Raw genomic sequence first — 23,197 nt, 5'->3', positions numbered from 1 at the left:
AAATGAATCTTGCCGCACTAACTGACAGAAGGTATGCACGTTCCATGATCAGGTACTGGCTTGCAATAAGAGGAAGGCTGCTGTGGAATGCGCTGCGCGTATTGAGTTCTCTGTGTCTTTCCAGAGCGTGCCATGCATGTTCAATAGGACTCATATCTGGTGAGTGTGATGGCCAGTCCATGTACTCTGTCCGCTCATCTTCCAGATACTGGTTGACTACGCAAGTTCATAAGTACAATATCAGGGCCAGTAGTGCCGGCAGAAGATCTCACAGTGGGATGAAGCATCTCTTCTTTGCACCCTGAACTGTGATCGAAAGTGTGAAGCCGTTGCCCTCCTGGAATTCTTCGCCACTGAGAGCTGACTGTTTTCTTATTTTTTTGCTAGACCTGGTTATTCCAGACGGGCAGATGAAAAGTTTATGTTCTGGCTTTGAAATTGAACCAGTTACCGTGTCTTTATATTATGAGAATGCATGCACTTGAATTATTCATGCCAGGTACCCGTAACAGATCGGAGGGCAAACAAACTCATTACAGAATATTGACACCACCAGGAAAGCGTTCTGTGTTTTATGTTTAGATAAATGAGTGTTTTAGGTAACAAGAATCCCAGGCACACAACACTTTTGATGGTTTATTAATACCCATTAAATATATTTTTTCAGAACTAATATTTCTTATTAGTAACTAGCTGATGTAGTTGGCAGGAACTCTTTGTGTAATCTGTTTGGGAAATTGAATCTTACAAACAACGAGGAGACATTTTAAGATGAACAACACAGAACTTTATTATCAGTTATGAACATGAAAAAGGACACTTAATCCAAAGACCAAAACAAGTAGCTCTGGGAAGGCCAATTGATGGTTTCTGATTTCTTATACACAGAATGTAAACTGGAATATTACTTCTTCTTATTTCAGTTTCTTTATAAGACACAGTGAGATATTTGAGGGATGGAAATGAAGAGAGAAATGAAAATGTAGAGAGGTGTTTCATGGTTAAAGGTCAATGGTAAATTCATGCAGAATTAAGACATACAATACTGTACATATGCAAGTCTGGCAGAAAAGAGAGAAAGATTAGAAGTAAGAAATACCTTGTGAAATTTCACTTCACCTTCTGATAAAAACCATGCTTCATGAAAAAAAGAAAGTTTGCACATTATCTTTAATGTACTGTGGTAACTTCCTTTGTTTTTTCAGAATTAAGAACTGAAATACCAAAATTGAAGTTTGTTCATTCTGTTTTACCAAGCCACTATAGGCTTTTTTTTAAAAAAAAAATGAAAACAGACAGTCTAAGTGCATTTCATTGTGTGTGTTTTTTGTTCTGGAAGTGCATTGTTACTGATTACAGGAATGGCATTAACACTGCAATTTTGGGGTTGCTGGAATTAAGATTCATTTTAGGTCTCATTAAAAAGCTAGACCTACAGTAGTTTTATGACTGTAACTAAGAGCCACACCAGAAGAGCTGAGTTTTGCAGAAATTATGTTGTTATACTGTACATAGGAAATCATCTATTTTTATAAATATTATATATTGTAATATACATCTGGATTTACTGCTAAAATGAAGGATTCAAAGATTAAAAGGTAATCACACCTAGATTCTGAAACCAAAAACAAAACATTGTATTGAGGGTTTAAAACCTCTTTGTTTTGTTTATCATACAAAGTCCTTAAATATGTTTAATATGCTCACAACTGCTTTTTTCTCTCCACAGCAAAGCAGAAGCAGAAAGTGGTAAGTTTTTTCTAGAATTATTTTTTTCTATAAAAGTGCAATTGAAATATTATACTGTGTGTTCACTGTAAGTCCACCAGACCTGTTTTGTGCATATCCATGGAGACCATGGAAATACATCATTTTTTTGTACAAATAATTTGGAAAATGTAATACAAATCTTCACTGTGCAGACTTGCCATAAATTACCTATTAGCCCCTGTTTCTTTTAATTGTGTGCTTATATTTAACCCCATTCATTATTCTGTACAATTACTGTTTGTAATTGTTTGGACAATTCTTCGAATTGTTACTGAAGGAGTTGTTATAATAAATTTACATTAATACAAACAATTCGGGATAAGATTGCATTGGTGAAATAAAAGTCAGATTTATGCAGAACAATTTATCCAACTTTTGAAATTTGTATGTATTGCTAATGTTAAAATCAGAACTTTTAAATTGTGATTTTTTCATAAATTTTCTTTGTCTTTTAAATTCTTTATGGTAAAAGTCAAGACAGTTAGCCTACACCCTGTCTTCACCTAAATTATATGTGTTTTTCATTAGTTACAGCCAATTACTAATGACCACATTTAACATCAATTGACACCCAGCTGTGCAGAGCTGTTTTTTTTCAAAATATTTTTAAGGAAGTTTTGAGAACATCCACTCATCTGTTTTTAGTCCAGTTTCCCCTTCTTTAGAACTGTGCCGTTTTGTAAAACATATGAATTATTAAACAAATAAGAACAATACTACCTTGGGAAAAGGGTGCTAAATAAGTGAGGCACATCAGCACATCAACACAGAAAAGCCAGGCTGACACAGCTTTTGGGCAGGTCCAGCACAGTTGGACAGTTCGTCTTTGTTCTCACAAGAACAGGAACCGTCTCTATAAATGAATGCAACTTGTGCAGAACCAATCCGAGGGCTGAATGGCCTGTTGAGATTAATGATAAAATTCCCCACGGGTCGCCACAGGCCCCAGGTTTGTAAATACGGTTTCAGCAGGAGGCGATTAAAAGAGTTTTAGCATCAGTGGCAATGCCCACAGCCCACCATGACTGCCACTGGCATTTTTACTTATTGTGAGTTATAAGCCTCCCAGCTCATCGTGCAGCCAAGACAGACACCGCTGGGGAACGTGGCTTCAAACAGGCGCACCGAAGAGTGTCTGTCGCCCTCTAAGACCTTTGCGATCTTGCGACTGACGCTGTGGTTCCACTGCAGGCCGAGCACATTCCTCCCTATGACGTAGTCCCCTCGATGCGGCCGGTGGTTCTGGTTGGCCCTTCTCTGAAAGGATACGAGGTAGGCAGCCGCTCTGGGCCGCTCTCTTCCCCATCAGTCGGTGCGTTTTCAAGACACACGGCCTGTTTCTCTTCTCTCCCCTCTCGCTCTTTGCGAAATGTTGTTCAGCAGCTTTTTCGAATCCCTTGCAGCGCAGTGCATTTTTCCTTCCCGTTAATTCCCCCCCTGTGACAGGTGTAACGCAGTGGTGTTAGACTATTAGGGGGCAATATGGCGATCCCCGTGTTAGAGCTGTGCCCAGAATGCTGCAGTGTTTCAGTGATGACTGTGTCTCTCTTCTTTTATTGTTCTGGTTTGCTCAGCGCACAAAGAGCCAGGCTCACAGGCTTCTCCGCTTCTCTGTTCTTTTCGTGACTTCACGGTGCGTTGAAGTGACATCTTTCTACACAGTGTTATAACACCGTGGTTATTAACTGAAAAGGTAATTTCAAATGAGGCCGTGAGCATTGTTTGCCCTCTCCTCCCTAGCACGAGAAAGAGTGCTGCTGTTGCAGTATCACAGTTCAGACTGCTTTCCTTTACACAGCATTGCCATGGCAACAGACTGCTGGATATAGCCTGCCGGACTGAAAGTGGAGCACTCTCAATGAAAGCACCTAAGGAAAAGCAAATACAGTTCTAAAAATGGTACAGTTTAAAAAGAAAAGTTAAAAACATCTTGAATTAATGAAGACGCAGATTAAAAAAACAAAGCTAATGAAGCTCCGAGGCCTTAAAGCAGGGGTCTCAAATTTAGTTTGCATCTACAGTATTGATTACATAGTTGGTTTAACTATTAGCTGCATAAAGGGCTCGGAGGTCATTACTGTACAACATTGAGCCTAATGATAACTGTACCTTTGATGAAGAGAAGTCTCCTGAAAAAGATCTTAAGAAAAATCATTTCTAATTTAGAAAATAATTAGGTTAATTGTTTAATTGAGTATTCAGGCTGGAACAAAAACCACAAGACAATAGGCACCCCCCCAAACTGTATTTGAATTTGTATTTGCATATATTTACGTTATGATAACTGTTTAATTCTAGCATATCCCTAAGACATTCAAAGAACATGATGAGGGAAGACAAAACCAGTTCTTGTTATAAAGTCCTTTTGTCTTGGCTGAAGTGATCGATTCTGAGAGTACTCCCAGGTCACCCCTGGGATAAACTGTGTAGCATCACACAGGAGGGGAAAAGTTGAGGCATACTGAAGGTGAACCGAGAAAAAACAGATTGATACTGAAGGGAGAAAAAACGTCTTCAAGCCTGGAGCACTGGAGTTTGGCCCCTTTTTGAGGATTAGCAGCCCTCAAATAGCAATGACTCATCCCTGCTTAGAGATTCTTTTAATCAAGCAGGTAACCATTTAAATGTTAGAAGAATTTTGTTTGCTGCTTCTCTTTCTCCTCTGGATTTGGTATCACGGTATCAAACTTGACAGGTTTTGCTGACTGCCCAGGGATTTAGCTCATTGATTTATATTAGGATGAGCAGTAGTTCCAGTACAGACCCCTGTGGCACCCCACTAATTATATCGCCCTAATAGGAACTGGTTAGCGTGTCATTATTGGCAGGCTTTGTTGAAAAGCATCTGCATCAAGCTGAAAGCCAAAGTACAATACAGACCTCCTCCAGAGTCTCTCTTCTAAGACACATAGCGTAAGACCTACACAGGATCAGAGATCTTGCTGTCTGCTTGTTTGAAATCTGTCATTGAGTAATCTAGAGCAGCAGCTCACTGCTGGACATTGTGTTCTGTTGTCTTGCATTATCAACAATTAAGATTTCCTAATGTTAGTCTTTTAAAGACTTGTTATATGTATTTTGTTTAGAGGGACAGCAATTTGAAAATCCAAACTAGAATTACACTTTTTTGTTAACTCTTACATATTTCCTATTTGTTTTCTGTATAGAATTACAGCAATGACAGGTGTTAAAATAAGCAATCAAACGAAAAAATAAGAGAATACCTGAATTCCTGTTTTTTATATGATTTTTTATTTGCATTTATTTTATGATTGTAAAATCCATGAAATTGGTCTTTCTCATACATGTCAAAAAGATATAATGTATTTCTTATCTAATATACATTTGCTCTTCAATAGTTATTCTTCATTCTTTCTTTTTGTTTTTAAGTTGGTCGTGCAATGTTTTTTTCTTGATTTGACATGAATTAGGATTTCTGGATTTTAGCCATGAAAAGGGTCTAGTTCATTCATAATTCATTATTGTTGTCCTCACGTGCTAAAGCTATTATGTGCTTCCACATTTCAGCTTAGGCTGGAACAAAGCACTAGTATTAGAATCCATAGGAAGCAAATAAATCCAATCAATTTGTCTCTAACATCAGTCTAATGCAGTTTTAGCAGTATTGTGCCTGAAGTCAAATCTGGCTTTTAAATGGACAAACTGGAGACTGAAAATTTTTAAGTGTTCATTAGTGGGAATACATCTGCTAGTCTCTGTAATATGCAATCAAAAGGGGCTATACTTTGAGAGCTGAGAACAATAATAGCCATTATTCTTTTGACTAAATCTAAAGACACATATTCTTGTTTGGATAATTTAATTGCACAAAATGCAGTTGTTCAAGCCTGGTTACCTCAACATTTAAAACAATGTGTGAAGACATCTAATATTATCTTGGAACTATGTGGTCTGTGTGTGAAATGTGTCTCTTCTTATTAAATCATAACCCCATTAGAAATTGAACTAATATCTTAATAGAATTTAAAAGCAGGCACATATCTATTGCTGCATGATTATCTTTAAACTGTGCAGACCTCAGCATTTACATTGAAAATGATTAAACTTTAATTAACGTGCTTCCTGTAACCTTCTGTTTGAGATGGTAGGCAATTGCTCACACTACAGCCATTTAGGAAGTCAGTCATGATCTGTTTCACATATCCGCGAGCTGTAAATCTTGTGTCATTAATTTTACCAAGTTTTAAAATGTGATCAGCGCTTTAGAATATAATAGGTTTTGTAAAAGAGTACAAGTCTATAATCACCTGAAATCGCCTGTAAATAGTATAGATTGAGGTGGAAAATGACTAGAGTGATTCTCTTGTTTAAGATATTCATCTCAATGTGTCTGCTTGCCCCTTCTCAAGCTTTGGTAGCTTTACTAAAGTTAATTCTTTAGTTTAATAACCAATTTTTGTGATCCGCGAAAATGCACACAGCCCTGGGGAGAACATGCAGTCTCCACACAGAAGGAGCCTCAGGCCAGAATCGAATCCAAGACCCAACAGCTGCACTGTGCTTTAAGGGAATAAATGTATCAAAATGAATTTTGGAAAATGTTGTTGGGTGAGAAAGGTTCGATAAATAACCGGGTAATTTAGGGCTTCTACAGTGCCTTGCGAAAGTATTCGGCCCCCTTGAACTTTTCAACCTTTTGCCACATTTCAGGCTTCAAACATAAAGATATAAATTTTTTATTTTATGTGAAGAATCACCAACAAGTGGGACACAATTGTGAAGTGGAACGAAATCTATTGGATTTTTGAAACTTTTTTAACTAATAAAAAAATGAAAAGTGGGGCGTGCAAAATTATTCGGCCCCCTTGCGTTAACACTTTGTAGAGCCACCTTTTGCTGCGATTACAGCTGCAAGTCGCTTGGGGTATGTCTCTATCAGTTTTGCACATCGAGAGACTGAAATTCTTGCCCATTCTTCCTTGCAAAACAGCTCGAGCTCAGTGAGGTTGGATGGAGAGCGTTTGTGAACAGCAGTTTTCAGCTCTTTCCACAGATTCTCGATTGGATTCAGGTCTGGACTTTGACTTGGCCATTCAAACACCTGGATACGTTTATTTGTGAACCATTCCTTTGTAGATTTTGCTGTATGTTTGGGATCATTGTCTTGTTGGAAGATAAATCTCCGTCCCAGTTTCAGGTCTTTTGCAGACTCCAACAGGTTTTCATCCAGAATGGTCCTGTATTTGGCTGCATCCATCTTCCCCTCAATTTTAACCATCTTCCCTGTCCCTGCTGAAGAAAAGCAGGCCCAAACCATGATGCTGCCACCACCATGTTTGACAGTGGGGATGGTGTGTTGAGGGTGATGAGCTGTGTTGCTTTTACGCCAAACATATCGTTTTGCATTGTGGCCAAAAAGTTCGATTTTGGTTTCATCTGACCAGAGCACCTTCTTCCACATGTTTGGGGTGTCTCCCAGGTGGCTTGTGGCAAACTTTAGACGAGACTTTTTATGGATATCTTTGAGAAATGGCTTTCTTCTTGCCACTCTTCCATAAAGGCCAGATTTGTGCAGTGTAAGACTGATTGTTGTCCTATGGACAGACTCTCCCACCTCAGCTGTAGTTCTCTGCAGTTCATCCAGAGTGATCATGGGCCTCTTGGCTGCATCTCTGATCAGTCTTCTCCTTGTCTGAGCTGAAAGTTTAGAGGGACGGCCAGGTCTTGGTAGATTTGCAGTGGTCTGATACTCCTTCCATTTCAAGATGATCGCTTGCACAGTGCTCCTTGGGATGTTTGAAGCTTGGGAAATCTTTTTGTATCCAAATCCGGCTTTAAACTTCTCCACAACAGTATTACGGACCTGCCTGGTGTGTTCCTTGGTCTTCATGATGCTCTCTGCGCTTTCAACAGAACCTTGAGACTATCACAGAGCAGGTGCATTTATACAGAGACTTGATTACACACAGGTGGATTCTATTTATCACCATCAGTCATTTAGGACAACATTGGATCATTCAGAGATCCTCGCTGAACTTCTGGAGTGAGTTTGCTGCACTGAAAGTAAAGGGGCCGAATAATTTTGCACGCCCCACTTTTCATTTTTTTATTAGTTAAAAAAGTTTCAAAAATCCAATAGATTTCGTTCCACTTCACAATTGTGTCCCACTTGTTGGTGATTCTTCACATAAAATAAAAAATTTATATCTTTATGTTTGAAGCCTGAAATGTGGCAAAAGGTTGAAAAGTTCAAGGGGGCCGAATACTTTCGCAAGGCACTGTACATGTTGCTGATTTCCCTTCTCTTTTCTTAATCTTTCTCCTTCCCAAACACCTTCTCTTTTCCTCTCTCTCTCCCCTGGCTCCTTGTGCAGGTCACAGACATGATGCAGAAAGCGCTATTTGACTTCCTGAAGCACAGATTTGATGGAAGGTGAGGTCCTACAGTATGTCACTTTATTAGCAGGAAATATAGTAGTAGTGAGAGGCACAGGGCGCAGAGCCACAACTTCTGCTGACTGTCTTTTGTAAAGTACATGCTGTTTGCAGATCCCAGCTTCCACCACTAAGAGCTGACACAGCAGAAAGCAAACATGCTGCTTCTGCTGCTGTGGGGTTTATGTTTGTCCAAGGCGCAGACATGCTGATAGACGTTTCAAAAAGCTCAGTGAGAATGCAAGACCAAACTTCTGACAGAAAACGAGATTAACTAAAATTGCTATTCTATAGCACAATGGGTAGTGACAACAAATAGAAATATCACCTTGAAAATTAGGATATCCCCGATGCTTCCTCAAGTGAGAACTGTTTTAATTTCAGGTTTTCAAAAAGAGATTTAAAAATGTATAAGTAATAGGTTTATTCCATGCTGAAAAAAAGAAGAAAGAGAACACAACGTTTCGGCCGTGGAGCCTTCTTCAGGTGACACCTGAAGAAGGCTCCACGGCCGAAACGTTGTGTTCTCTTTCTTCTTTTTTTCAGCATGGAATAAACCTATTACTTGTTCCTTTGCAGCCTACGCATGCTGACGCAGCTACCCACCTTTAAAAATGTATTGTGTATTTAGAAATGGCCTGCCCTTCTTCAAGAGTTTCTCTTTGTCATATCTTAAATATGTAAACAGTCAATCTTTATATATGTGCGATGCTAATCTGTCTGTTCTCTCTTTCTGTAAGGGATGTTTCCTGTCTTTTAGCTGTCCTTTAAGTTTAATTGTTCTTTGTTGCAATTGTTTAAGAACGCAGTTTGCTGATATCTGCTGTTCTGAAAAGGATTTTATTACCAAACTGGTAAATTTCTAAGGTAAAAGTTTGTATTATAAAAGTATTTGCTGAGAAAACCTCCTAAAATGAGTTCTTTAATGTGAGGCTTTCCAGACCACTCTCGAGAATTGTTAGAGGTCTTCGTCTTGTCTCAATTTGAACTAATTTGAAAGCAATAAGTTATAGTAATGGTGATACTTGCTTTTATATAAATTAACATTTGTGGTTGTTTAATGGGTTTAAAAATATTTTCTTTGATTCAGTAGTGAAAGTCCTTTAAGATACAGTATCTTGCCTCTAGTTATATGTTGATGTCTTACCAAAATTAACATTTTCTGTATATTCACTGTTGTTTTTTTGGTAGGATATCTATCACAAGAGTTACTGCAGACATATCTCTAGCAAAAAGATCTGTGCTCAATAATCCCAGCAAAAGAGCCATCATTGAAAGATCCAACACCAGATCTAGTTTAGGTAAGGTTGTCAAAACTTCTTCCGGGAACTATTTTACGTGTGCATCTCTGAGCTTTTTCTAAGCACATTTTTCTTATTGATGATCATAGTTTCAGTAAGACAGTAAAAGAAGTAGAAAACCATTACTGTCCTGAAACGAATTCTGATTCTCTTTTCTGTCGTGTATGAATGTTTAAACTTGATTGTAACTCAGTTGAGAAAATACATATGGTACAATATAACAAAGTGGTTTCTGTTTATTTCAGCTGAAGTACAGAGTGAAATAGAGAGAATTTTCGAGCTTGCACGATCATTACAGCTAGTTGTGCTAGATGCAGACACCATCAACCATCCGGCACAACTAATCAAGACTTCTTTAGCACCGATTATTGTCCATGTCAAAGTTTCCTCCCCAAAGGTAGGTACAGAGCAGTAAACATAGAGATGTTAAAAGGCCATTTTACAATAAATATGTAACAATTGTATCTCTTGACCCTTGTGTGTTAACATTACTGTCCTGAACAGAACTACTGTATATACTTTTTTTTAAAATATAAGAAAAGTGTGTTATTACTGCCCTCTATTGTTTGAAATTAAAACTGAACCCGAATTCAGACTTAAAGCACAATGTAATGGGGTGGGATAACTGCAGGAACGGTATTTAAAAAATGTTTCTTAAAACATTTTAAACATTTTAAGCATTTTCACAGCTGTGAAAAGTTAAATGCACTTCAGAGGCTTTCCGGAGATTTAAAAAATGAACCCTTCCACACCACAGCAGTGTTTTAGAATATGAAATGATTCTGAAACTGCAAAGACCATCAGATTAAATTATGGGGTTCATTTAAGTGGTCAAGTGCCTTTATTTTTGTCAGCTATTTTAAGACACAAATGTTTTTACTGAAATGACCATTGTGGTCGGTTCCTTTCTTGTTCCGAAGTGGTGAAGTGACATACAGTATTAAAACAAATGTATAAATAGGCAATGTACCCTGGTACCTTAGAGTCAGAGACAACATAAAACATTGAATTATCCAGCTTTATGTGCAATGTATGTCATGGTTGGTACCATTCTTAAATGTCTGAGTGTCTCGCTTGTTTTCTCTAGGTACTACAACGGTTGATCAAATCTAGAGGGAAATCGCAAAGCAAACATCTGAATGTCCAGCTGGTGGCAGCCGACAAGCTAGCACAATGCCCACCGGTATGTAGTTCAATGACGAGCTTTATGTTACTTCCTCTACTTGTACTACAAACGTAAGGTATAAAATAATATAAGTTATCCACATGTCCTCCCTTCCTTGTCTTTCTAGGAAATGTTTGATATTATTTTGGACGAGAACCAGTTGGAAGATGCTTGTGAACATTTGGCTGAATACCTGGAAGCCTACTGGCGGGCCACGCATGTCCCAAACAGTACTCCCATGAATCCTTTACTGGGCCGGAACCTGGGCTCCACCGCTCTTTCGCCATATCCCACAGCCATCTCTGGATTACAGGTGATCAGGGTGTTTTGGTGTTGTATAATTAAAAAAAAATAATAATTGCTTACACTTACAGAGCACTTCTCTGGACACTCCACTCAAAGCGCTTTACAGGTAATGGGGATCCCCTCCACCATCACCAGTGTGCAGCCCCGCCTGGATGATGCGACAGCAGCCAGAGTGCACCAGTACTCTCACCACACATCAGCTGTCAGTGGGGAGGAGAACAGAGTGATGAAGCCAGTTTATAGATGGGGATTATTAGGAGGCCATGATTGGTAAAGGCCAATGGGAAATTTGGCCAGGACGCCGGGGTAACACCCCTACTCTTTTCGAGAAACGTTTTTTTCTTTTGGTTTTATGTCTCATCCGAAGGACGGCACCTTTATTACAGCATAGTGTCCCCGTCACTATACTGGAGCATTAGGATCGACACAGACCGCAGGGTCTGTAGCTCTGTAGCTTATGCAGTGGCGCACAACTCCGGAGCTGCAGTTTAATCCCATGTCTTGATGGCCAGTTTGGACACTCCAGCTCAACCGTTTTCAATGGTCTTCCACTGTTGTTGATTTAAGGAGACTTGGAAAGCCTGGCCTTTGGGGACTGGAGCTCTGCTCTTGCTCAAAGTGGCCTACAGGGGTAACTTCATGGTGATGGTATATAGATGTATTCAGGATACAACAAAAGAAGTGAAAGATTTACCTTAAAGACAAAAGCCTTTGACCTTTGACCTCCGAGGGTGGTGATACTAAAAAGGGTTGTGTTTTTGCTTTAGAATTTAGAAATTATTATTCATATTATTTGTCTTTTATTACCACCTTTATAATAATGAGACTAGTAATGAAATTAATAAGAAAAATCTTTAGTCTGCTAATTATCATTGAAAACAGTGGACTTGACATCAAATGGACCACAATCCCAACATACCCCCACCACCAGGAGTGCCTGACTAACTGTGCATCACTGTTTGGTGAAACGTGGTTTGTGACATTGCCCTGACCTGGTAATATTCAGATTATGGAATTTATTCTGTTCTCCATTCAAAGTATTACTGCTAGAGCCACTTAGGAGACTCTTACCATCATTCCTGAACATAGCAGGGTACTATTTGTACAGTTTTTAGCACCCTTCGTGGGTTACTGATGTTGGCTCACCATCAAGTAACAAGTTTCATTTACTATCGTTCTGTTCCTTAGGGCCAAAGAATGAGACACGGTAACCATTCCGGAGAGCACTCTCCGATCGAACGCCGGAGCCTGATGACCTCGGACGAGAACTACCACAGCGAAAGAGCACGCAAGAGTCGAAACAGGCTGTCCTCGGGCTCCCAGCATAGCCGAGACCACTACCCGCTGGTGGAAGAAGAGTACTCCGACCCCTACCAGGACACGTACAAACCACACCGGAACCGCGGCTCTCCCGGCGGCTACAGCCACGACTCGAGGCACAGGCTTTGAGTCTACATCCAACCTGCTAGGCCTCTCCTCTCTACCACCCAGTACTAAAGAGCTAAGACAGTCCTGTTCAATCACGTGAATTTTCCAAGTGTAATACCTCGTTTCCCTCTGGCACTGGTTCTGCACAGTGTTGACCTGCAAACAAATCAGGGTACTGTACATCTATTTTTTTTCTGATGCAAGCTTGTAAGTGAAAAGGGAAAGTGCTGATTTTTTTCTGCAGTGGCCAGTGTAATAAAGTTCCTGCTCTAAGGTTAGAGGGAACGCTAACGCTGTTTTTGTTAGTACAAGGAAAATTAGAAATGAGGGCTGCTAAGCATTGAGGTTACACTTTATGTAAGCAAGTTAATTTGGCAGAGGCCATGAGCGTTTTCGTGAGCATCAGGACCTGCCCCGCAGTATTTCAGAAGCCCTGTGCTTGAGTACTCACCAGGGCTCGCTGCAGCAGGGTTCCAGCATGTATTGAACCAGTGCCAGCTTGGAGGAAATACTCTCACAAGGATGCATCCCATGACCAGCATGGAATTTGCACATTTTCAGGAGCCAATAGAAACGGAGTATGACACTCTTTAAATGTCCTTAATTTCTTTCAATGACTTTTTAGGTTTAGATTTTATGACTGTATACTCTGTTGTACAGTATAAGGCAATGTTTATATTTGCCAAACATATTATTCGAGTAAATTGGATATGGTTGTGATCCCTCCAATAACATTGATTCCTACCCTTTCTATTCAACTCAATTTGTGCCATTTGAGATGCGCTCTATCAGGCACTAGAAAAATGTCTTGTTCCATAAACAAATGGAGCATTGGTTGGCATCTTTTCCGAACAGGGCGCCAAGCAGCGAGATGTGATTTATTTTCATTTGTTTTCTAAATGCACCAAATGGCCTACACTATTTCCTCAGATAAATTCCACACACATTTTATTTCTCTACAGCATGCTACACACATTTAAGGATTTGCAAGCTGTCTACCATCTTGTGTGGATAGGACAAATTGAAATTGAAATCATCACAAGTTGCACATCAACACTCTTTATGCCTTGGTTCCAACCTTGTTTCAAGGTTTAAGCTGCTCCAACCTTACCTGGAAGATCTCAGTTGTAACTGCGCAGGGATGGGATTTTAGGTTCGGCATGAGGCCAAAGTGTTGATCATGCTAACCTGTGATCAGATCATTCATAACGGCCATTGCCAAAACCCATAACAGCTGCTTGTGAATGTGATGTCATACGCATCATATTTCATTCTCTTGGTTCCAGGCATGTGTCCCTTTTGGCAAACCCACAGTTCTTTTGTAAATGAAAACCCTCTTTGATAAAACTGAAAGGGGCTTCGGCATATGTTATATCAGTGCTGTACAGCAGCTTGCTTCATGTATTACATGATTTTGGCAGTTCAGGTAGACTGAATTATGAAGAAGACGAATGCCATGCTCACAGAGGTCCTTGTCAAACTGCAGAGAGGCCGTGTCAGTTTTGATCTTGGTTAATTAACAGGGATAAGGAGTTAGGGGAATCCAAAGAGACCTTTAGTCCCATCAGTATCCACGATGTCAGTATTTTGCTGGATCTTGAGGCCTGTTCTCTCACACTGTTGCACCTGCTCAATAGTTGCAGGGCCCAACTAACCAAGTGTTGTTTGTACCTGAAGAGTTGGTTGGCAATACCTAAAGCTGTGTGGGACATTCACTGCTGAAAAACAAATAAAAAATACCCAGTGCAAAGCCTCAGCACTGCAACACTGCTTTCTCAAGTCGAATGTATACAGTAGTGAAAAGCTTATATAGTTAATGTTTTGTTAGTGAACTCAGCAACAGGCAGGTTTTTTGAACAGAAAACAAAGTGAAATTTTACCTGAAACTTGTAGTGTTTACTGCTGTGCGGCTAAGGTGTTTGTGTGCTGTGTTATGAGATGATAGCACTAGTCCTTATCACACTGTTTCTTTTCCCAGATGTTATTTTAGTGCCTCTTTTTTAAAGCCTTGTTGAGAAGTCTTCCATGTCTTGCCTGTAAAGAGAAAACGTCTGTCAACACAACTGCAGCTACACAAACCTGAGTGACATCACTTCCCTGTCGATGGAATGATGTTACTATCAGCTTTAGTTTGGCTCGTTTTTTGGTGAAACACATTTCAAGCGCTGTGTCAGTGACTCCTACTGTAAAAGTAGAAAAGCTGACAAACTTAATTTTTATTTTTAAAAGTGCTGAGTTACTGGGTAATGTCCCCCAGCTAATTTATTTTCTATACACCTCAGGTTTAAATGGTGATTCCCCAGTGTGATAATTTGGTATAGGTATTTTGATTGTGGATTCCATTTAAGTTGCGTATAATTACAGTAGATGGCTGTATGGTGTGATATCACTTGCTTTTTAGAATTGCTTTCCTCTGCTTCTGCCTGATAGGTATACCCTACATTCTGTAGTATGTCAAACAGACCATCGATCATGAGAAACTGAGGCCATCCCAAATGACAGTATTTTAAAGATTTAATGGCACTTGTTGGTAGTGATGGTAAATCATTTGTATGTGAAGATGTATTAGAATGTTTATTTCTCTCTGTTTCTCTACTATAGTTCATTAAAGCTCAGGGGTTCACTCTTAAGTATGAGCCTAATATAATATAATACAGTATAACTGTCCATTGCATATTGACAGAGTGAAAATGTAAAGTACGTGAGAACAGGGGTTTCCAGTCCTGGTCGTAGGGACACATAACAGCTGGTTTCCATTCCAGCAGAGCTCTGTGCTTAATTTAATCTTTAACTGAACTACAAAGATGCCCGATGGGGATCTCAGCAAATTTTGTTTCTGATCTAAAGCTTGAGTACTTTGCTTCGGAAAGGCAGAAGTTGAATGCAACCTCCTACGTGTTTAGGAACTGAAAACAGTTAATACGCTCAAGTGACTCCACTAACTGCATATGGCTGTTTAAGGGTTCAGTTCTGTGCAGGGAAGTGTGCCCGGCCTGAGAGAAACGCAGGTGTATGCCCCCTGAACAAGGCTTGGTATTGGAGAGGAGTTCATAACTGAACCCTGGCGTGTCTTTTAGTACCTTTTGTATTTTCTCAAATATCTGCATGTGCTGAACTCCACTGCAAACACAATAATACATTGAGAATGACTAGAGAATTAGAGTGGGAGCTTAAGTTTTGAGAATGCAAATTACAGGTCAGGAGTCATGACTACAGTAGGTAAACCACAAGAACCATTGATCCCTTCTCTAGAACTGAATCACTTTTTAAGCACTATTTGTAAAACAGCTATTGATGACAATCAGGAGAGTTTTGGTAGTAGATCCCACTTTTTCTCCTTCAATAGGTTGCTCTTGTATTTAGTATGGTAAATCTGTCCTGTAGTAAAAACATAAGGCATTCCCCCATGAGAAATTCAGAGCTCTGTGGAAATATCACATAACCTTCCTTCAGCTCTCAAAAGAAAGCGTGAATGTGTCATTAATTTCTTTACGGCCTTTATGTTCATTTCTTGTTTCATTTCCTAATTCTTTCATATTACTTGGCTGAGATACTGGATATGCACAGTAGGACCTATCTTAAAAAATTATTAATAAATGAAATCTTACAATGAAAAACAATTTTCATGCCTTGTCCAAATACTAGTTTTTTTGATAGTAGAAACTTATGTGGGAGTAAATATATTGTATAGTTCGGTTCACTTAGAAACCTTCAGTTATTCTTTTCAGATCAGATGCTTGATTTTGCCCTTTGTTCTATGCATCACTTACCCCTCTCGAGTTTTGACCAATGCAGGAGTGATAAAAGATAAAACAGATATACTTTCATAAACATTCAGTGATTTGTAAAAATATTAAGATCAGCTGTTTAGCTTCTTGAATTTAGTATTCTGATTTGATAAGCAAAGTTGGTATTCAGAATTCCCAAATTTCAGGAAACTGAAATTCTTTTCAAAATGTGAGTAAAAGAACCTCTTGGCTAATATATAGTACCAATTATCAGTATTCAAATCCTTATTATTCAAATTATAACTTGCATTAGTTGCTTTACCTGCCAAAGTAAACAATTTGTACTTTATTTTCTTTTTTTTTATAACAGGAGTTTTTACTCCTATGAGTCATCGTTCTGGCAGTTTTATGTCTTTCATTGATTTTCACAAACAGAGGTTCAGCTTTGAGGAAGAAATAGCACATTACAATACGTGGATGTGCTATTTAAAATATGAGATAAAATAGCACATTATGATAGGGATTGCACATTGGTGATAGCACAAATTTAGAATAGAACTACTTTTTCTGAATTTGTTTAGAGAAAAATTTAAGCAGAGTTGGAAATATGCGGTACACCCATTGGACAGATTTGTGAAACTTGCTTGTTTTTTTATGACATAAGTTTTTGTGGACCTTGCAGATATGAGTTATGGCATATAGAAAACCGCTGAGTAATGTTCAGTTAGATAATTTGCCATTTCAAACAAATTACAGTTTACTTACATTGTGTCTTCATAGGGACTGCAGAACGTAGAACAAATTCCTTCTGGTTAGCAATGCTATATGCACTATGTAGGAACCCTTTTATATTTCCATTGTCACAACTTCTTAAATTTATATTTTGTGTATATTTTATTAGTGGTCAACTTATTAAGTGGTTGTATATATAAAGTGTCATTCTCCATTTAGTCCTGCTTCACTACTTAAACATGGATCCATGTTGTATAGACCACATGTAATGCGTTAAGAAGTGGATACTTTGCCAGTTCAGTATTTCTTCCCTGGTGCTATTTTATGAATCTGCTTGCCTATTTATGCTTGGACTTTCAGAGATTGATGATAAAGTTGTATAGTAGCCCAAACAGCCACATGTACTTATGTGTGAACTTGCTGGACTATTTTTCTATAGAACCAATATTAATGGGTAGGCCTTATGAAGTATTAGGGCACCCAGGAGGCAGCTGGAGCAAGTACCCTTGGATTTTTTCTTCATTACAAATGATATTGAAAAATGGATAGGGTTGACATCTTTTCAGTGTCTCAGATGCCCAAACTCACCTTTTACTCGAAACGTCATATACTGGATCTGAATTAACAATAAACCTGCCTCACAAGGAATACCATTCCTAAATTAGGTGCTTTAATCTTAGCACGCTAAAGCTGTCAGTAAGTACATAAAAGATCAAAAATGTTTTCTCTTTAAAGGAACAGCTCCTTGTTTTTTATGTCTGGACCAAATCAAAACTTTAAACCATCATTCCGGTGACAGATTTACCAGCGTGTCACCTAATCTCGTCAGATCTCAGAAGCTCAGCAGGGCTGGGCCTGGTTTATCCTGGTATGGTAGAAGTCTAAGGAAAACCTGGCTGCGAGTGATGTAAGTGGACCAATAGGTGGCACTATTCCCTCTAGAATATCTAGTATACCAATGACCCCACGTGATGGCCAGGGACACAGTGCTATAGAAGGTAACACCCATCAGAAGAGATGCTACGGTACATCAAAATCCTGACTTCTAGGTCACTAAAGATCCCATGGCACTGTTCATAAGATTAGGGCCGTTAACCTTGGTGTCCTGGCCAGATTTCACAAATGGGGTTGTACGATTTGATCCACCTTATTTGGAGCAATTTTTCATTTCTCCACCTGACCTGGGCTGTTGGTACAGAATAGCTACTGTGTGTCACCCAGCTGGGGGCTGTGCTTCAGCAGTTCATCTTATACTGTATGTCCTTATATAGAGAGAGCGCATGTTAAGATCCCCTGGGATCAAAAGCTCTATATAAGCCTGAGCAATTTTTATTATATTGTAACCACGATTTATGATGGTGGACTTGCAGACAAACAGCAGCAATCAAGTGGGATGGTGGGTGGATTAAGGGTTTGTTTTGGTCTGGACTTTAGCTACTCACATGTATTGACAGACATGGCCTGGATTCTTGCTGTGTGGGACTGGGAGAGTATGGAGGAAGGGTGCACTAATACTAGGAAAACAGGCTCATGTGCCACTACGTGGCAAAGAAAGGAGAAACTACTACTCCCTTGAAACCAGCACATATCTGGGCATAAGTACCTGTACCTATTTGTGCACTTATACATCAATGACATTGTTATGAGAAAATAAAACAGAAATGTTTGCTTATTATCATCATAATTCTTGATTATAGATTTCGTGTTTGTACGTATATGGCATTATAGGCATGCAATAATTTCTGACTGCACTATAGAATGGCTACTGGAACCCTTTTGATACATATTGAATCAATGAATACTGTCTGCTTTCCTGTTAGTAGGTCCAGTGTAAGTCCACTTCATCCAATGGATGTACTGTACACTGAAGTTATTAAAGTATGATGTGGAACTCCAGAAAGCTAAAGAATCTAACTTTGTATGTATATAACTTCATTGTTATTGTTTCCCAGCCCTTAACACACTGCAGTTTGGTCTCATATCTAGGGCAAGAGAAATTTAGATAAGAAGAAATCCGAGATGTTTTCTTTTTGACAAGGTGAATGTGTTGGGAGATGTTGTGAATCAAAATAGCTCAAATTTGTAAAGAAAGTTAAAACAGTAGGGGTTGCAAATACTCTCTGCCCAGCGCTGGATATTCAGACTCACAAATCTTGTTAGCAGGTTAGATAACAGGAGCTTCGTCTCCTGTAGCATCAGCAGAAACCTTTGGAATGAGACCCCCCCGCTTCTCCGAAGTGAGAAATGTTGCATGAGACACAGGGTTGCATGTCAAACAAATAAAAAAATGGCAGCAAAAACAACAGTCCCCTCCCTCCGAAAAATAATGGTCATTTTTCTTTGACTTCCTTTGTTTTGAATGGGACAAAGGAGATTCTGACATGACACACACTTCCGCTAACTGGGTAGCTAGAGTTTACAACAGTTTTTTTTCTTCTTGTTTAACAGTATCGCCAGGATAACTGCAAATCAACTACTGTACACCATGAAAGCTATCTAAAAACACATGGCAATGATCCCTATAAAATATGTAATTAGAATATAAAAACACTAAACACTAAAAACTCGTAACAACAAAATGTGGAGATATACTTTATATATATATTCTGAGGCTCGTCGGGCGATGATCCAGTCAGATCTGAATCTTTCTTACTCTGATATTTTCTAAATGCATGAAGAATGGGACAATAGGCCTCAATTTATAAATAACATGAATGAGACTGAAAGTTCCTGTTTAAGTCTGGATATGAGACCAGCCCCTTTTCCACGTGAAATATTATTATTAATAATGCACAAAAGATATAAGATAATTTTTTCTTTGTTTTTTTCTCTTTATATCATAGTAACCATTTTATGAAACAGTGAAAGATCCAAAAGAATAATGAAACTGGGGACTGGTTTAAAATAATGTAGTTTTAAGTAGAGAATTTGGGAGAAAAAAATATAATAATGATCAAAGAAGTTGTAAATATTTTTAAAATGCATTTCTCTTCCATGATGACAGTTATTACTGGATGATAATAATAATAAAAGAAAAGCTGTAAGTGTCCTGAATGACACTTCAGTTTCATTAAATTATACGACTGGCTGGTGGAGGGGAACCTCCATCAGTCTTTCTCTTTGGCTTTCCGGAGGATGTTGTATGTATCCTGTACCCCTCATTAAGGAACCTGTCCATCTGAGGCACAGAGCAGGAAAAGCTCCTGTTTTTACAAATGGTTATGGCCTGGCATCTTTGAATCCAAGCAGGCAGCAAAAGGTGTGCCAATGCCATTATCCTTTTGCCTTATTAAGCAACTCCACCTTGAAGGAAAAGCTTGCCAACGAGACAAATAGAATGGCACTATGTAAATTGCGAAAACGTTCCCGTCTTGAAAGGAAAGGCCATGTTTTTCCAACAAGTGCAGAAGCGCTTTGTCTGGTACACAGAAACCTTATACCACCCCAGTCTCCCCTGCAACCAGATACCAGACAACCTCTTCTGTTGGTGAGTAAGGCTTCGGATTTCTACAGTTGTTATCTTACTTTTAGAAAATGAGCCTTTATCCTTCCAGATGCCGCTACATAGTTGTTAATGAAGAAACAAAGCCTTTTGACTTATTTCCTGTGGCTACGGTATTCATCAGACATTTGCATAACATAAAACTCATTGCAGTTATGTGCATTTACCAGCATGCATACCGTTTTATGGATATGGCCCACTTACTGCATTTCTGACATCTGATTATTGCTGCACTGCTAAACCAGATGTACAATTCATGTTCTTGAACCACTGAGAGCAGGTCCTCTTTTTGGAAAAATTAAATTTAAGGTGCTAGCATAAGCATTATCAATTACATAATGAGCAGCACTTAAAAAATAATTCAGGCTCTTGCTGAGCATGATCTAACTAGAGGTATGATAATTGGACGCGTGTATGATACTTATCCCTTACAACTTGACTGATCATACTATTCTGCACTGCCAATATCTATAGTGAAACTTTATCATAAAGTAGTCTGCGGTCAAAATGAGAATGTATGGGATATGTATTTACAGACATACCTCTCTAACAAACAGAAATGATGGCTTTTCTCGGAATCAGAAAATAGAGAATTTTACTTTGGGTTAAGAGATTGTTTTTTTTTGATCATCTTGTTAAAATCGAAGATTTTTTTTCATTTCTTATTTTTTTAGAAACAGCAAAGCCTTCTTTAGAGGCATTTAAATGGCTATTGCATGCTTAACATGGCAATAATAAAACAATATGTTGCTAGTTATTAACATTCCTACTGGGTTTTACTTCTTATTTTATATTTTGAAAATGTAAAAAAGAAACCCTTTACCTACTCTGATTCGCATAGTGAATATCTCACAATTTTTCCTTGTCACAAAATGTGACTTGCTGAACATTATTTTAATAGATTTATAGCTAATGTTATAAGAGGTATTGCTTCCTGATATGCTGTCAAGAGTGAAAATTGAAATGAGAGGTAATGTCAGGAATTAAACTGAAAAAAGTAAACCATTTACTCTATATTTTATTTACCCTTTCTTCTGTACCTAAAAATACCAATTTCCAGTTATGTGCAGTATTCTATAAAAGGCATGCTGGTAAAAAATTAAATCATTTACTATGCAAATGTGTACAGTGCTGCATGCTAACGCTTCTCTCTCCCTCTGCCACTTAGCGGCTTCATCAGAGCTCAAATGAAATTGTGTTGTTATTTTTGTGGAAGAAGATGTTTAAAAGGGAAATGCAAAAATGCATGCATAAGACATTTTAATTTCTGAAAATTAAGAAAAATATGTTTTATGGAAAATAGATGTGTAAAAAATCTAGCTGCATTTAAGAGTTTTTTTCTAAAATAAATGGGAACTCTCGAAATTGCATCTTGTGCTTTCCTTCGTTTCACAGGATCCTTTATGTATAAGCTTGTCTTGGATATAAGAAGTACATGATTTAGCTGACTTTTACAGAAGCAATTATCTTATGCAGTTTTAATTGATCCCCCCTAAAAAATAAATCTGCCTGCCCAGCTGTCTACCTCAAATTTATGTTATAATAGTGTTGCAATAGTGTTATTGTTAGTTTTCAGACATGCATGCTCGACAGAATATCTGTGATCTTCACTTTATATTAGAGGTAATTATAGCCATTAATCCTGGGTATATGCCCCTATTCAATGGGACTGATGCAATATAACACACCATGAATCTCCAAAAATGTATTTACTGATGGGAAGAACTTCTCTCTATACAAATAGGAAACAAAACCACTAAGTTACAGCTTGTGGGCAGGAACTGTGTTGCACAACATTAACAAACTTTGATCGTGTGAGTAAAAGGATCTCATGGGGTGAAAGTTCAACAGAGACGTACTTTAAATAGCTTTGTGCGACAGTCTAAAGAATAAACGGTCTTTCAGTTAGATGTTTGGAAAGGCTAGCCAAATTTAAATAATACGTTTATCTGATTCTCTCAGTGGAATTTGTCATCCTACACTGTTTAAAAAACTGCATGGTTATAGGGGATCACGAGTGTCCAAACCACAACACTACATACAGTAGCTAAACACGACAAATATCATTCTCTCATGAACCTGAAGGCACCCACACACAGCCCCTTGCGTGCTCTGTCGGGACGTCAGCCAACTGCATTCATGCTGAACTGCAAAATTCGAATGGAAAAGCAGAACATAAGCACTGACCACAAGAAGACAAGTCAGAGCCGGCTCCTGCTGGAAGCCCGGCACTCACAGAGAGGTGTTTGAGTTGCACTGCGGTGTTAGCTGCTTTGCCAGTTTAACCAGCTTGAGCTAACTTTCTTACAGGCTTTCCAGAGACAGCGTGTCAGAATGAACGCAACAGATTTTCCTGGATGCATCTTTTAGTGAAAAGGGGTATAATAAACTGTCAGTGATCAGGAAGGTTTTTTTCTGCTGCTCACGTCAAAGGAACCTCTGTTGATACATGTGAAAGGACGGAATTCCCCTGAACTGTTCCACCTTTTCACTCCAGCTTCATCTTATACACCTGTTATTTCAGGAACCCCCAGAATACCATCAACACACAACCCTTCAATCCATCAGTAATTGTGCTCTTCAGATTAATAAAATTAATTCACTGTCTGTCAAACGCCACAACTTCGGAAGAACACGGACCTCCTCAAGACACCAAGCTTCTATGCACAAATTGTGCTCATGCAGTTCCACAATTGCTCTGGAAATATAATACATCGCCTCCTCTTTTGAAGTGAAAGGGCTGTCATCAAACCCAGCGACAGAAAATATTTGATGAATACTTCTTCAGATAATAGTCACAATTTCAAACTTTTACATTCACAAATAATTTCAAACACATCTCCAGATATTTGTTAAAAAAACAAAGAAG

The 23,197-nt window shown here is 38.6% G+C and overlaps 1 protein-coding gene across 4 annotated transcripts in view; it reads left to right on the top strand.

The window, feature by feature from the left end:
- The window catches only part of cacnb4a (calcium voltage-gated channel auxiliary subunit beta 4a), a 47,063-nt gene extending 34,676 nt beyond the window's left edge, over window positions 1–12,387 (top strand). For 2 of the 4 annotated variants that reach the window (XM_088930425.1, XM_088930426.1), the window contains 8 exons: window positions 1,730–1,749; window positions 2,962–3,042; window positions 8,106–8,164; window positions 9,358–9,467; window positions 9,713–9,864; window positions 10,555–10,650; window positions 10,760–10,945; window positions 12,127–12,387. In XM_088930425.1, the coding sequence (XP_088786551.1) occupies window positions 1,730–1,749; window positions 2,962–3,042; window positions 8,106–8,164; window positions 9,358–9,467; window positions 9,713–9,864; window positions 10,555–10,650; window positions 10,760–10,945; window positions 12,127–12,387 (965 nt within the window). Of the gene's footprint in view, window positions 1–1,715; window positions 1,750–2,961; window positions 3,043–8,105; window positions 8,165–9,357; window positions 9,468–9,712; window positions 9,865–10,554; window positions 10,651–10,759; window positions 10,955–12,126 lie in introns of all 4 variants that reach the window. The other 2 variants (XM_088930427.1, XM_088930424.1) reach the window with 2 other exon arrangements.
- Window positions 12,388–23,197: the final 10,810 nt, after the last annotated feature.

Source organism: Atractosteus spatula, chromosome 13 (genome assembly GCF_055471065.1).
Source record: "Atractosteus spatula isolate fAtrSpa1 chromosome 13, fAtrSpa1.hap1, whole genome shotgun sequence".
NCBI lineage: Eukaryota > Metazoa > Chordata > Actinopteri > Semionotiformes > Lepisosteidae > Atractosteus > Atractosteus spatula.
The sequence above is the reverse complement of the archived record's forward strand: the minus strand, read 5'-3'. Positions and strand labels throughout refer to the sequence as shown.